Below are 15,868 nucleotides of genomic sequence, written 5' to 3'. Positions count from 1 at the left end.
TGAGTGAAGCAGTGTGCAAATGCTTGGGGAACTTGCCAGTAAGGGGTCACATGGGAGAAGCAGCCACCGTGCTGCACACTTCCGCAGCCGGCTGAAAGCAGCACCGTTCCCCTGAGCACACATGGACACAGGCAAGAGCCATGATGCAGCTCTTAGGAAAGGAGCAGCTGTCCTGTGCCACACTCACCTGGAAGGGACTTCAGTTTGGGGCATATGGTCCACAACCATCCATGCCCCAGTTCTTTGCCTGGGAGGGTGCATAGCCTTAATGTTGCAGGGCTTGTGGGACTGGGGAAAATAAATCATCCTTATGCTCTGTGTGAGAAGAGCAATGTGGACCTCAAACCAGGAATCATAGGGCTTGGTGGTATTCCAAAGATCAGATCACACAGCTCTTCCTCCTGACACTACACCCAGCCATTCACAAACAGTAACGGGTTGAAACTGTTATATCTAATTTCTCAAAGCAGTATTACTTCAGTAAGCTTTTCCACAAATGTACTGCAAGAATAAAAGCATAATTCAATTTGAGAGCTATGTCTGCATTAGGAAAAAGAATGTGTTTTAGGAGGAATTATATCTGATTCAGACAAGGCATCTCCAGAGAGAATCCCTGACCTCCAGTTATATTTGTCTTCTTTCCTTGGAGTGAATCTCTGAAGACACTTCTCTGGCTTTTATTTTTTTTTAAGTGTTTCATGAAAGTATCACTGGTATAGTAGCAAATCGGGAACAAGACAAATGGGGCTAAGTAAAGCTGAACTTCCGCACAGGAATCGCTTTCTGTGGATGGGTATCTGGAAGTGTAGCTTGCCAGTGCAGTACTTTGTACTGTGTTATTGAACTGTTTCATAGATAAATTTTATAAATAAACATCAAAGTGTTTATAAGAACTGCTAGCAAATATGACCACTCTTGCAGATACCCATTAACCTCTCTTCAGTAGCCCTTCAGTGATTCCAAAGGCTGTCAGGGCATATAATTATTGTAATAAATGTTGTATTTGCTTTTGTTTCATCTGGCTTTGAGCAGCAAACTTGGCTGATTACTTCCATTGTTATTTTTCTTTAGAAGACAATTACATTGTTATCGTTAAAAAAACCCACTATTTTTACACATTTCTTTGTGTTGGTCTTGAAATTCAGAACTCACTTATCCTAGTTAACATAATCTTAAAATTTATTTTCATTCTTATAATTTTCTTTGTTTCTATCCTTTTTTTTTTTTCAGAGTTTTGGTTTGGTTCATGCTCCTCCTGAATGTTACATCTCCCATCCTTGTATTTATTGAAGAAAAAAGCCAGTAATTGTAGAGACCCTGCCAGCCCCCCTATTAATAGTCAGAGGTTCAAATTATAGCACAGAGTAAGAAAATATTGGCACTTAGCTGATGGTCATATGTTGGTATGGCTGGATTATAACTGTTCAGGAGTGGACTACTCCTGTGGCTATGAGATTGTATTCTAGCAAGATAGTAGCACACACAGGACTCTGCAGAAGCTCCTTGTGTTCTTGGGCAAATATCCTAAAGAGACCGTCAGCCTCATCTGTATTTGGTCTACTTGTGGGATACAAAAGGATAAATATAAGCTGTCTCATCTCTGTTGTGGGTCCAGTGAGTAGGACTTATCAAAGTACATTAATGGAGCAGTGCCAGTAAAATTCCCACTGAGTCCCTACAACGTGTTGTGACATTACCACCAGGACAAGAACAGACTAAAAGCAGAGGCTTTACATGGCATATGTCCATAGGAAAGAGTGTGTCATTTGAACACATGGTGTGAGAGAAGTTACTGCTGGTCTGACCAGCAGCACATGGGCAGAGACAGTCACACAACTGTAAAGGTCAAGAATCTGCCAGGAATCCTTGTGCTGTGGTGCTTAGTTAAAAACTGTCAGTTTAGGGTTCCTTTGTGTGCAAGGAAACCACAGTATACAACATTGATGCCTTTTGTAAGGGATGGCTTTGAGAAGGATTTGGATTAGTCTGTATCCAACTGATGAAAAAAAAAGTTATAATTTCTTCAGTTTCTTCAGAGACAACTTTGGAGGCAGGTTAAACATGTTTACCCTAATTGCCCATGCACTTGAGTTAACCCAATCTCTTTTATAGAAAATAGTACATGAACCATAAGGGGCTGAGAACAGACATGCTGCAGGTACTGATTTGTCCTATGGGTAAACCCACAGTATTCCTTGGCTTGTTTGTTTCTGTTTTGGCTCTGGTGACTACATTTACATCCTGAAAGTTAGCAAAACAAGGCCTTGTTCATTTGACTAACATTTGCCCTGTGGCGAGTCCAAATCTCCACTGGAAAATATCTGGGATCTGTAAGCTGCAAAAGCTTCGGAGAGTTGCTGGTAGTGTGGTGTGGTACTATGATTGTCACACCAATTCTGTATTCTGAAACCAGTTTTGTTGCACCCTGAATTACAATGTTCTTGACAAGAAATGGTCTCACATCCTGAGTCATCATCTGCAGCTATGGATACTGAGATTTTCCATACAGGACACTTTTCTATGTGCTAGCTAAACCACTCGGCCCTAATATGTGAGTTTTACAATATAGATTAAACTAAATGGAAGCTGTATATACAGCACTTAGGACGTTGTAATTCCGCAGCTAAGCACTCTCTTTTCTGTTCCTTTTTGTTTTACAGGTTGTTACTTTGTGGTATAGAGCTCCTGAAGTCTTACTTCAGTCCAGTTATGCAACAGCAGTTGATCTTTGGAGTGTTGGCTGCATATTTGCAGAAATGTTCCGTCGAAAGTAAGAAATACAGTTTTATTTTCTTCATGCTTTTCCTTTGAAAAAATGTGCAGTAATGCCTGTTACAATGCACTAAATCATGTTTATATTGGAAAGGCCTGATAGGATGTTTTATTTGCAGTGCAAAATAGAAATGCCCATTGCAGATTCATACTTGTTGCTATCTTGGAGTCTCTTTTGATGGGAGTCTCAGCTCTCGGTAGAACTTGCATGAGCATCATTGTATTCTGGTTGAAACTGAATCCAAATGCAGATAAAACTGGGTGAGAGAGGCTGTTGATCAATTTGAGTAAAGCTGGATTCTGGAAGGGATTTACCCTGAGGAAGGCAGGGCATTGTAATCAGCGGAGTCTTCTTCCTCTGTAGTTTGTGCATTGAAGCATCAAAGCAAGGTGTTTGCTTGTAGTCTGCCCTTGGGATATTTGAGATTTAAGAAGCCATTGTAAAGTTGTTTTCTAGAGGTAGGATTCTTTAAGAATAAGTTATGTAGCCTAAGGGTAGGGTTACAGATGTTAAATGTAGTCAACCCCATTCTCCCAGATAAATGGCTTTTTTAGCTGCTTATGTGAAATCAGAACTATCTCACTACAAAATATTGCAGCTGGATGCAGGTGAGCTGTGAATTCAAGAGTCCCTCTCACGTACTGGTCTTTGCCTGTGGAAAGACACTGATGTGCAGGTTGTACCGTGTAGGGTGTGGAGAGGAACAAACCTGCAAGAGTTCTAACAGGGTAAATCTGTCTCAATGCTAACCCAATCACTTGCATTTGGTTAAGGGCAAAAAGTGCATGTTTTCATCACCTGAGTGATCTCCGTTTGGAAACTATATAGCATTTTTTAACACCTATTGTGTAGCCAAAGGATATACAGAAATAAAATGTGAAAGAAAAATATGTACTGGGTTGCCTAAAACCCAAAATCAGTAGAATTTACAAGGAGATGCAATGCTATTAGGGCCTTGAGAAACAACGTTGTAATTTATACAATAAGTTCAAATACTAATTGAAGTCTTGCAAAATAACTTCGGGATTTTACTACTTGTTAATGTTTTATGGAAAAATCATCTTTCTTGGGCTTTTTGCCTGGTCAAATGGCCAGGGTAGAGTTATCCTCCACCCTCTCTGTCTCTGACTCAGAAGTGAAGTCAGAAAATGAGAGAAAAAAAAGAATGAGGATTTTAGGAATATCACTTAAACTCTCCATTGCAGACTTTTAAAGAATCAATCTTAGCTCTATACCAACATATTCACAATAGTATTAAGCTGCTGATATTTTTTGATTCAAATAGCAGAGTCAAAAGCTTCATTTTAGCATTTGCAGTAAGAGTGATACAGGCCAAAAAATGAATGCAGAACATGCTCAAAACTTTTTTTCCGTCTCATTTAATTTGAAGCATTTTGACAGATAAGAAATACTGCCATATACAAACTCCACCAATTTAATTTTATTTTTTCTTGTAATGGTGTATGAGCTTTTTGGAATCTCCAAAGCCACACAGTAAATTAAATTTTCTGCTTATATATGAATGCAAATATTACATTAATACTAAAAAATCAGTATTATTTTTCTTATGGAAATGAATCTAATTAGTACTAGAGTTTGATAAAACCAGGACTTCTATTTTTCTTGCCAGATGTAGGGTCAGTGTGACATTCTTAGTCTTACATTTGGGAGACTGTTAAAAACTGTAGAGGTCAGGAATCTGCCAAGTCTGTATGTACTATGTTCTTTCATCTCAAATAGTGTGGCTTCTACATGCTTCAGTGTACAAGCATGATTTGGAAGACTGTTCTCAAGGTTCTTTGCCATAAAGCCACAGCAAACAGCCCTGAATGGTGGTGGCTTTGTGGGTTAACAGTACAATACTCTCTGCATGATCTGCATTGTCTTTCAGATTCCTCTGATGGATTGCAAAAGAAAGCCCATGTTATTGTGACCTTGGTAGCAGTAAAATGTAAAATTTTGCAAACTCAGTGGAGTATATCCAGAAGATTGAATAGCAGTTTTGCTGGGAAATGGAAGTGCCCTTGGGTAATCACCAATCTGTATTTCCACTGGTGTTGGTAGGATAAGAGTATGAGAATGCAGCTAAAACTTTGCATGATAGATGTGGCTTTGATATTAAAACAACCTTTTCGTTTTGCTGTCCTACTGGGTACTTTTTGCCTTCTTTTCCTACTCTCTTTTGCTTTCTCTTTTAAAGATCTTAAAGGTCTTTGACTTATAAGGAACATACTGAGACTTCTGTGGGCATTTTTATATCCAGGGACTTCACTGCAGTGGGTTTCATAATAAAACACTATACAGCATCACAAAACATACCAGAATCCTGTTTATGTCAAGGAGACATTGGACAATTGGGAGTTTGCTTGAACAGAATTTTGTAGGCTGTCACAAACACAGTGAGGGTGCTTTAAGCCTAGATCAGTGCAGGAGAAAAGTGAGCTATGTATGAATGGTCCAATCTGTATGTAACAGGTTACTATGTCTTTTAAGTACATGGAACCTCAGTTTAAATCACCCTTAATCTAAAAACATTTAAGACAAATGCAAGCTAAGTATTTATTTAAGAAGTAGATCTGAAATACACAGAAGTGTATAAAGGACTTGGACACAAAAAAACCGCAAAAACCTCTGTCAAGACACACCTAGAGTAAGTCTGAACATTTGTCTCATCTTGGCTGATTCAGCTAAACAAATGACACTTTTCAGCTCTTTTCCTCCCGCAATCTGAGCTTCATATAAAGTCATAGCTATTTTAAAACTGCACATTTTAATTTTGGTACAGATTTATAGGCCTCTGCAGAGATGAACACATAGAGTTTGTATCCTAAAATCCTTCAGTTAGATTCTCAAGGATCCTATTCTATTTACAGATCAGCACTAAACTGTTCAATACTCAGGTATACATGTTATGTACCCAGAAACTATTCTGCTTTGTGTGTCTTTTCTGCCCATGTGCACTGCTGATGACAGCACCCCCAAAATAAAGCATTACTTCAAAAATTCCTTGTATGACAGCTCCAGTTTTTGAATTTCCTGTTTAGTTAAGCAGTTTGCAGTGACTTCTAGCCATTTGAATGGAGTGACATTATGTAATGAAAGAGTAAACGTATTTTCTTTGCTTTCTTTGTGATTTAAAAGCTGTGATGCGTGGATAGTAAAAACCAGTAGGGGAAATTACAAGTTATGCTATGGCTTGCTACCATATCAGAGAGTTCTTCAGAGATACAGCTGACAGGACTGACAGGGGCCTGAGAAAATGGGGACATCATTTGGCTTTTTTTTAATGTTTAGATAAAGATTTGAATTACTTATACAAAGATTACACTTTGAGGCTGAGCATTTTCTGGGCCAGTAGGAAAGGGCTTTGTACCTTCCACTTGGTGAACACTCAGTAAAGAGAAAGGGAAAAACAGGAATAGTGTCCACTTCTGTATGGATGCATAAAACTCTTCCAGCTGGCTCAAGGAGTGTGGCGGCTCCTAAGCAGGAAGCCGTGACCAGTGTTTTGGGGGAGAAGAGAATGTCTTGCTTCAATTAGGTAATATTTAATCCAGGAGAATGAGGGTGAAAGGGGGAAAAAGAGTAGAATCCCAGATTCAGATCTGTGTGAAATGCTCTATAAAGGAAAACTCGGATCACTGATTTTGGATTCTCTTCCAAGTAGTCAGTCTTGAGAAAAAGCATCAGAATGTTTGGTGCTTCATTCTTGGCCCATCTATACCTACCCAGTTTTCAAAGCCATGCTCCTGTATGATTTCAGTGCTGCACAGACTAGGAGATTGGTAGGTGTGCATGTGGGACTCAGGAGTCAGGCTATCCATGTAACAATAACAACCAGGCACATTTAACTATAATATTAAACATCATTATTAATATTAAACATAATTATTAATATTAATATTGATATTAATATTAATATTAATATTAATAAATAATAAATAATAAATAATAATTAATATTTTTAAATGTCTCCCTTTGTAGTAAATACAGAGCTAAAAGTCATCAGAAGAGAATATTAGCTTTTGTAGCCTCTATTATATTCAGAGCCCAGTCAGGCTGAAGAAGGCATATGTTAGAGAGTGGCCAATGTTGTGACTGCATGTTTACTGGCACCAATTCAAACCCAAAACTGGAAAAACAGTCCTCTCCCAAAATGCTTTTCCACCTCCCCAAACTAAAACTAAAACAGTATTATCTCAGTGCAACAAGCTTCATCTATCCAGGAGGGAAATTAATTCCATTCACATGGGTTTCTTACTGAGACTGTTCATGCACCAGCTCCATGGTGTTTTAATCAGCCTGCTGTTGGTAAAAATCATCAGTCCCAGAAATTCATAAGCCCCAACATTGGCATGAATACTATGAGGTTATTATTTATTCATTTTTAAATATTAAATCATGTTTTTAGCAGTTGTCTCATTTTTCAGCCTACTCTGTCAACTGCTAATATATGTGAGACAGTTACTGCATTACCAACTGTGCTTGAAAATTGTAACAGCAGATATGAGATGCTGAAATACCTGTGATGGGCCAAACTCCCTGGTGGACACAAACAGCAGACACAGGGAAACAAGCTATTGGCATATAAGTTATCTTTCAGTGGTATAAATTTGTCCAATTGGAGGAGTTACATCATTGTGTGTAGAAAAAATGTGAGCTTGGGACTTCATTGTTCTAGATAATGTATACAGTTGTGATAATATCGAAACTATGGTTACGTGAACGCTGGATTTTGGACCTGCAGTCTGCCTGGAATCATAAAACATCAGGTTTTTAAAAACAGCAGCAGACATATTCATTTTTAGCTACAATGTCTTAGGGTATTGAGTAATTGTAAATCATCTAAAACACTAAAATATAGTAAATCTTTATTCCCCTTTCCAAACAAGCCATAAGTTATTAGTATAGTTTGGAGTGCAGTCATCAGATCTGTTGTATGTACTTTCCCGTGTCAGCTACAGAACCAGGTGGTAGAATGAGTATGTGGAAGGAGATCCTAAGAGTAGTGTGGCCAGCAGGACTGGGGAAGTGATTGTTCTTCTATAGTTAGCACTGGTGAGGTCACACCTTGAGTGCGGTGTTCCATTCCAGGTCCCTCACTTCAGAAAGGACATTGAGGTGCTGGAGGGTGTCCAGAGAAGGGAAATGGAGCTGGTGAAGAGTCTAAAAACATGTCCTATGAGAAGTATCTGAGGGAACTGGTGTTGTTGTGGAGAAAAGGAGACTCAGGGGGGACCTCACTGCTCACTGCTCTCTACAACTGCCTGAAAGGAGGCTGTGGGAGGTGGGGGCTGGTCTCTTCTGACATGTCTCAAGTGAAAGAGCGAGAGGAAGTGGCTGTAGGCTGAACCAAGGAAGGTTCATATTAGGTATTAGAAAAAAACCTCTCAGTCCAAGAGTGGTCAGACATTGGAGTAACTTGTCCAGGGAGATAGTGGAGTCACTGTCTCTGGAAGTGTTCAAAGATGGATGTGGCACTTGGGGCTATGACTCAGGAGTGATTATGGTGGTGCTGGGCCGGTGGTTGGACTGGGTGATCTTCAAGGTCTCCTCCAACCCCAGGGTTCCTGTGATTCTGAGGAGGGGGACCCACTCAGAATGTGCCACTCACTCCTACCTCTACCCAACTTTGTGAGCAAAGGAAGAGCAGCAGAGTCAGCGCTGCAGCTGAAGTTTCAGTTGCTGCATTGTGGGATGAATATGGTCACGTGGTTGCAGAAAGAAATAGCCAAGTGTAGCAGGAAGACCTTTTTTTGAGCTGTCTCCAAAACCTGATTCAGAGAACTTCTGACATTGAGTGAAGACTAACTTTTAGTGAGATCGTGCATTGGCTTCACTGAAATGATTGTTGAAATTAACTCTGACTTCTAAGGGGATTGTAACCTCTTCAGAAACAATTCAGTGTGACAGGGTGGCACAAAGAGTGGCATATTCTCTGTTAATGTGCACAGTACAGCACTTGAAGCGATGGCTGTAAGAGTGCTGCAAACTGGCAAGGCAGGAGAGGGTGTTGTGTAGTGGTGTCCACAGCTTCCATGCCCTTCACTTCTTTCAGTGATGCTGTGCAAGCTTTCAGCTGTCTCATCTGTGACATAAAACCCGGACTGCGAGACTTTTGTTCAAAATAAGGGTTGCAATATATGTGGGAGCTATGAAGAACTGTCAGCTGAGAGTTGAGGCTGAGGGTGGAATTCACAGACTCTATTCTGGGCTTCATGAGGCTGCATAGCGCAAGCAAAAGAGTGTGTATAAGTTAAATTTGCTTGAATTTAAGCCACTCTGGAAGATTATTGTTACCTGTCTGCTAAAATACCACACACGCAAGCACATGCACAAAAAGGTAGCTACAAAGGGAGTCAGGCCATCAGTCTGAGAGCTGCTGTATGCATGTCCTTATCCAGAGAAAGATGTGCAACTCCCGGTTGTTAGCAGAGGCAACAAAGTGATAACTTGTAACAGAGCCTGCAGTTCCCTGGTGCTGCGAATGGGACAGGCGGCTTTTTTCTCGCAAGAGATCTGCCGTCCAGTTCTTCCTTGAGTCTGTCCTAACTAGCATCAGTTTCATCATGTGTTCATTTGGTCTGAATTAGCTGTTCTGTAGGTGCTAATCTCTCACAGGTACAGGCTTTTAAGCACTTCAAGAAAGAAAAAAAAGAGAGAGGTATGCATCTGGCAATGTGTGTTCAACAGAGAGCCTCAGGTTCTCAATGGCCTAAGTGTGTTCTTCATCTGGAGATCGAACTAAAGAGGACAGTGGGCTTTGGGGGATATTGTTCACAGAAATGCTGCTATTGCAGAGAATTGCTTGGAAAATTCGAAGTACTAAGTCCTCTGTTCCTGGGTTAGTCATTCCTTATGATCAGTTGGTTTGCTGTTAAATGGTCTTGAGGAATAATCAATCTTAACTTTGCATACCCAGCAAGGGAGTTGTTTATGTATGCTAAATGACCCTCACTTCAAATTAAGTAACAGTATGTCATTACTTAAATTTTGATTTCCATTAATATTAGTCAATTAGCCAAACCACTGGGAAAGCAGAAACGTTTGTTTAAAGCCTGTAATCAACAGTAAAGCATCATGTACTGAAATATTATCAGAAAAATACTCTGCAATTGAATATAGAGCTTGTTTTTCTAAGTATAGGACATATTCCTGCCACAGCCCAAGTGCATCAGTGATACTGCAGATACTTGGGTTTGGATGGGAGCAGGACAGAGACTATAAATTCATATAAACCAGCATAAACAGAACTGTCTCAAACCAAAATCAGTTTATAAACTTAGCCTGATTTCTATAGGGAAGAATTATATTCCTTGTCTTTTTAAAATCATCTTTCTTTGCACACCTTAGTGAATTGTCAACAGACTGGTATTTTAATATCTTCCTGTGTATGTGGATATTGCAGATGAAATCCTGGACATACTGACCGTGAGAAAGACAGCTCTGATTGATAGTAGTGAAGACTTCAGTTTTATATTATCTTTCTGCACATACAAGAACAGTATCATGAACACAGTCTGAAAATAGACTCTGAAGATAATAAGGAGCCTCTAAAATATGAATATTGCCATGCAACAAATTGTGAGGCATATTTCTATGACACAGTATAATTTCAGATGCAGCTTAATTCCTTGTCAGGTATTTCTCTGTGCTTCAGCATATCCAATCCTTTAGTCTTCACTGTTTTAAGTGGGCACAATAGCTATGCAGCAGTAGGAATATTTGGCTTTGCCTACTAGATCCTGTATTCCTCCATATGGAAAATTTTTACTTCTTTTCTTAGCTTGACTTTTCCTTCTCATGCTGTGTTCTCTTATTTTCGAGACATTTTTGAAATGTCTTTCAAAAGCAGAGAAAAGATCTATAATACATTTTCAATCTTCTTTAGGTTGGAAAGAAGAGAGAACAGCAGAGGAATCTGTTAACAAAAGGAAAAATAGGATGTATAACTGGATGTTGGGAGGGAAGGTATAATAAAACCAAGACAGTAGAGACATGCAAAAAGCAATTGAGTGCAGCTATGAATGCTGCTTGTAAGTTAGGTTTTCCATATAAACTGCCAAACATTTTAAATGTGGTTTAAGAGAGAACTTTTCTCTTTATCATGCAGCAATTTAAACACAGACTTTGCAATCACATTATCTGGTGTTTTCCAGTGAACCTTAAACCAACATATCTAGTGGACCAAGAGCTCCAAAGTGTAATCATTCACTTGTGTGCTTGCTTACAGTTAGATCTTGGTAGCAGAAGGAACTAAAATAACAACTTTCTTTTTTTCTGTTTTGTCTTTTGTTCTAACAAGCATGGTTCATGTTGCAGCTTAGAACTGTAAAAGCTACACAACTTAATTTGCAACCTTTGAACCAAAGTACTGTATGATTCTGGCTTGAGTTTGTTTCTGCCATTTTTGGAAATTATCTTGTTTTGTTACAAGAATGATTTAAATTGCAAGTGCTGTAAAAGTTCACCACAGTCCAGACCAACTGTACTGGGACAAGGTTTGCTCCTTAGGAAGATCTTGTCAGCATTCAAAATTCTGTGCTTTCCATTTTTCATCTTTTATTCTTCTGCCATTCATGTGCATAGGTGTGTGTGGGAAGCTGATCATTTTTCCAAACTAGGCCTACTAAAATGGGATTTTTTTCTTCCTCCCCAGATAAGTGGCCAGCCTATTACAAAACTTTTTTTCAAATATTTTTAAAGCTGAATGGACACAAGCCACAGTTTAACTTAGTGACCTTAGTGATCTGATGGATTAACAATGACATTCTGCTTCACACTTAAGGAAACTTAACATAAAAGGAAGCAGAAGATGGCACTTTTTCATATTATTCCAGTTTTTTGGATAATGAGGATTGTTTTCTGTTTAACCTGACCTCCAGGGCAGAGCTTGAGTTGGCTTTAGGCAATGGACAAACACACTTTAATAGAGAGAAGGGCAAACAGTCAGAATAATGCCATAATTATCGAGTTAAGTATCAAGTAAGAAATAAATGTGTTTCCAAGACAGCATCACCTCATTAAAAGTAAAATACCATCTTGGTTTTTAGCTGATATTTTCGCTCAGGCCTTTTCTAGTTGATATCTGTTTGTCTGCAGTTGGGGTGATTGATAGCCGTTAGTCAAATCCAGTAACTGTATGGGTTTGTGGTTGGAGATGGGTGGTAAATGCCAGGCCATTCACTTGTGGTTTTGCTTCTAGTTTCCAGCTGTGCCAAACTTTCAGTCAGAGGAATAGATCTGTTAGTAAGGGAAACCGTTGATAAACCATAGAAACCAAAAACTGCCACTACCCATGACAAAAAGCCAGAAGGGAACCGTGAAGCAGAGGTACAAAGCCCCACAGAAATGGTGTTAGGTGACCGAGTTTAATTTGACTGGTTCAGGTGTGGGGTTATGTCAGGCAAGGCAGTGGCCAAGGCACTGGGACCGGGTGGCTCTGGGCTGGCAGCCAGTGGCTGCACACAGCTCAAGCCCAGATGGCACTTCATGGGAGAGGTCTCCTCCTGGAGAGCTTCCCATAGTTTTCTCATTGCAGGTGGCACAGCACTAGTCTGAAATGCCCCATAACACATAGTCCTTAAAAATATATGCATTCCTTTGAGGTGCAATATTCCAGTCTGTGAGAATCTGAAGTAGTCTGGCCAGAGGTCAGAGGAAAAGAGCTTGTGGTTAAGAGAGAGACCGCGACATGTCAGTCATGATGTAGGTATTTCTAAGTCCTTGGAATTAACATTGTAGCATTTGCAATGGATATTTGGAAATGCAGCTGGCAGCAGAAACATCTGGATCTGAGCTGTGCTGGGCACAGCTGCTAGCCAGTTGCTGTGAACGTGCTCCACCTTTGTGTCCTCTGCAGCATCTCAAAGACAGGTTCAAACCTGTGATAAGCCAGAGCAGCCTGAGGGCTGCTTTGGTGGGATCCCCAGCTACAGATTGCTTTTAGCAGTCACTCCACCAGCCAGAGAACAGGAGAGAAGCAGAGCAATGTCATCCATGCCCCTTGCTCTCTAGCCTAAAGAGGGATAGCCAGCTGTACACTGCCCAAAGACTTTCCATTTGAAAGGGTCTCTTGGCTCTTTCACACAACTTCCCTCTGCAGGAACTTGGCTGGGAGAGACTTTGCTTTTTTTGCCTAGAGTTTGGCCAGGGGAATCTCTGTGTACTTTAGTTTGACTCGTAATACAACTAAACATTGTTTTTATTTACTTTTCTCTTTCATAGGAAAATGGCTACAAAATGGTATTTAAGTTCTTGGGATCCTTTCCTGGACGCTGGTGTATTCTGGAGAGGAGGAAAAAGACTAGGCTTTAACCATGATTCATGTTGCTGAGCTCCCAAGTGTGGGAGGTTTTTTTCCAAATTGAGTGTCTAGTGAGACATTTTGATCTGGGCAGCCTTTACTAAATTTTCTGTGTTTGATTGTCCAGCAAAGAGTCTAATAGCTACCATTGGTCAGTCATAAAAGCAGTATGTTCTAATTGAGAAGTATATAGGACAAATCTGTCTCATATTTGTGTTTTTCAGCAGCTTCAGAGTAGCACGTCTTCATATGTACTGGTCACCAAGGGTGATGGATGTTCTTTATATCTGATAAAACTCATAAATGTGCATCAGAGAAGCGGAAGTGGACCTAAAGGAACAGACAATCTCTGGAGTTTAAAAACAGCTAAGGATAGCGGAGCAAAACATGGCAGCTTTCTGAGACACTGTACCATTTTTTACCAAGTAAATAATTGCCTGTGAGAGGAGACCTCGAAATGTCAATGAGAAAGCAAGAAGTTTGATATTTAGATTTCTGGAAAACAATTTCTCCAAGGGAATCACAGTCCCCCAAGGCAGCTCTCCATTGACTCCTGAACCTACATTGCAGGGTTCAGACCGCTGCAGAGAACTTGCCAGTCTGTGTGTTGCAGATATCAAAGACGTAGATAAGAGTTCTGACTTGGTAAGGAAGGGAGGTGGCCACAGCCTTTCCTGCATGTATGTGCCACCTGCCACAGAGCAGCATGTGTTACCCACGTGCAGGGAGCTGCTTTTGCCATCAGGGGCCTGGTGTTGGCAGGATACAGCTCACACTGAGTCACAGCAATTCCCATCCCTTCTTCCTTTCAAACCATAGTTTGCCTTGTGATATGAAAGCACGTGTTGCTGCCTTGCTTCTAATTTTTGTTTGCACGTGGCTTGTGGCACTGCCATTACATTTGCTTGCTTGCTTTGCCTGACCTGCTGGCCCTGTGCAAATGAGTCCATGTGAGACACAGCCAGCATGGTGTGCGGACTGCTAGAGGCAGAGCCAGGGTTTGACAAGCTCTTGGTGCCAGCATGTGACCTGCCTGGCTGTTCTCTTGTGCTTGGGGCATGCTTCATTTTGCAGTCTTTCAGGAACCATGCATCTGGCATGTCAAACCATGTGACTTCTTCCAGAAACTCACACATTATCTGCTCTGCTTTCCTTTTATAGATGCACTGAATGAATTCTGTCCAGTTGCAACTCTTAAGACAAACTCTGAGAAAGTATTTCTTCTTTTACTTAAATATTCTCCATATTCATAGCTTCTCTCCTAACATATTTAAGTTTGCCAGTAGTAAGTGCTTTTGGAATATAGACATTTGTCAAATACGAATTTCATCCAAGGGATTACTTCATTTCCATTCATTTATTCAACTGAGCTGGAGTAAATTGGCGTGAAGATTCAGTTACTATTGATTTTCACTGAGTCTGAATCAGTTACCTAAAGGTACATGACTCAATGAGCTATATCATCCAGAATTTCACCAACTACAGTGAATTATCAGATCTTTTTTATTAGATTATGTCTATGAAACAGGTTTTATGATTATGTCAGTACAGCATACACACTATTCTATACAATTTAATAATTTCTTAAGTGCTCTTTATATCGAAATAATTTGGGAGCAAGCTTTCAGCATCTAAAGAAGTATACATAGCAGGAGATCTTTCTGTAATGTTTCTATCTGTAGCTGTTAAATTAAGCCTGTTTGGCAGTGATAAATCATATTCTGCCGCTGTAAGAATGAAGACATTCAGTTAAAAAACTTAGATCTCATCAGACCATTAGCAATGAAAGAGTACATGTACAGAGACAGAACCGTATTCTAGGTGGGTGTCCTACCCACTCAAGCACAGGAACAGGCTTGCTTGCTTCTCTCCTTCCTCAGAATCATTTTTCCATTCCTGTGAACTAATTGCAAAAGGAGAGGTAGGTGTTGCTCATCTCCTAGATATTTTAACAGTTCAGTTTTGAGGGCATTCTGCTGGAAAGTGTGAGCGGAGTTTAAAGAGGGCCTAGACTTTTTAGCAAACCCTCTATTTTTGGCAAACATGCCAGCCACAACTGCCTTGAAAAGCAAGGCATAAAATGGCTTACCACAGGAGGAAGCTTTCTACTTGATTATTCACTTACTCCAGAAGAGGATTCTGTTTTTATCTTCAATTCTGAACAAATTAGGTTGGGTTGTTTTTTTTTTTCAGAAATGACAGCCATCTCCATCTGGATCTTGAGGAACTCCTTGTAGTGGACATAAAGGTGGTGATCACTGTGGTGATGTGGGTACAGAAGAGTTCAAGATATGGGGTGATTCAAGGAGCTACATATGCTCAGTATTTCAGAGACTGAGGGAATGTTCATTTTTTTAAAGACAGAGTTGTGTGCTCTTCCCATTAAAATGATGTTAAAAATCAATAGAGCTGTGTTGCAGACGACACAAAAGGCTTATGGTTCAGTAATGGCAAAGCAGAGATAATAGCATAAAAATTGTTGCAGAAAAAATTGGGGACCTTTGTAACACCAAATCTACTTCACAAAATGTGCTGCAGTTGCACAGGGAAGGGTGGCATCCAAGCAGTGTCATCACCTGGAAGTTAGGTTTTCAGTTTTCTCTTTAATATAAAAATTAACTTACTCTTTCTTTTGGTCAGGATTCAAGTGGGAAAAAAGATTTTATGTGAAGTCACTAGAAGCTGAACAGGATAAATAACCAGCCAGGGAATGTAAATCTCAGCTTCTCTGGCCTGGGTAGAATGTATTGTGTGGGACAAAGTATTGCTTAGGGCAAAGTTGTATCTAG

At 40.0% G+C, this 15,868-nt stretch overlaps 1 protein-coding gene across 1 annotated transcript in view; it reads left to right on the top strand.

Annotated features, from left to right (window-relative positions):
* The window catches only part of CDK6 (cyclin dependent kinase 6), a 135,063-nt gene that overhangs the window by 89,938 nt on the left and 29,257 nt on the right, over nt 1–15,868 (top strand). The window contains exon 4 of the mRNA XM_015618216.3: nt 2,661–2,770. Coding sequence (XP_015473702.1) covers nt 2,661–2,770 — 110 coding nt within the window. The remainder of the gene's footprint in view (nt 1–2,660; nt 2,771–15,868) is intronic.

This window comes from Parus major, chromosome 2 (genome assembly GCF_001522545.3).
Source record: "Parus major isolate Abel chromosome 2, Parus_major1.1, whole genome shotgun sequence".
In the NCBI taxonomy this organism is placed as follows: Eukaryota; Metazoa; Chordata; class Aves; order Passeriformes; family Paridae; genus Parus; species Parus major.
This window is presented reverse-complemented; position numbering and strand designations above follow the sequence as displayed.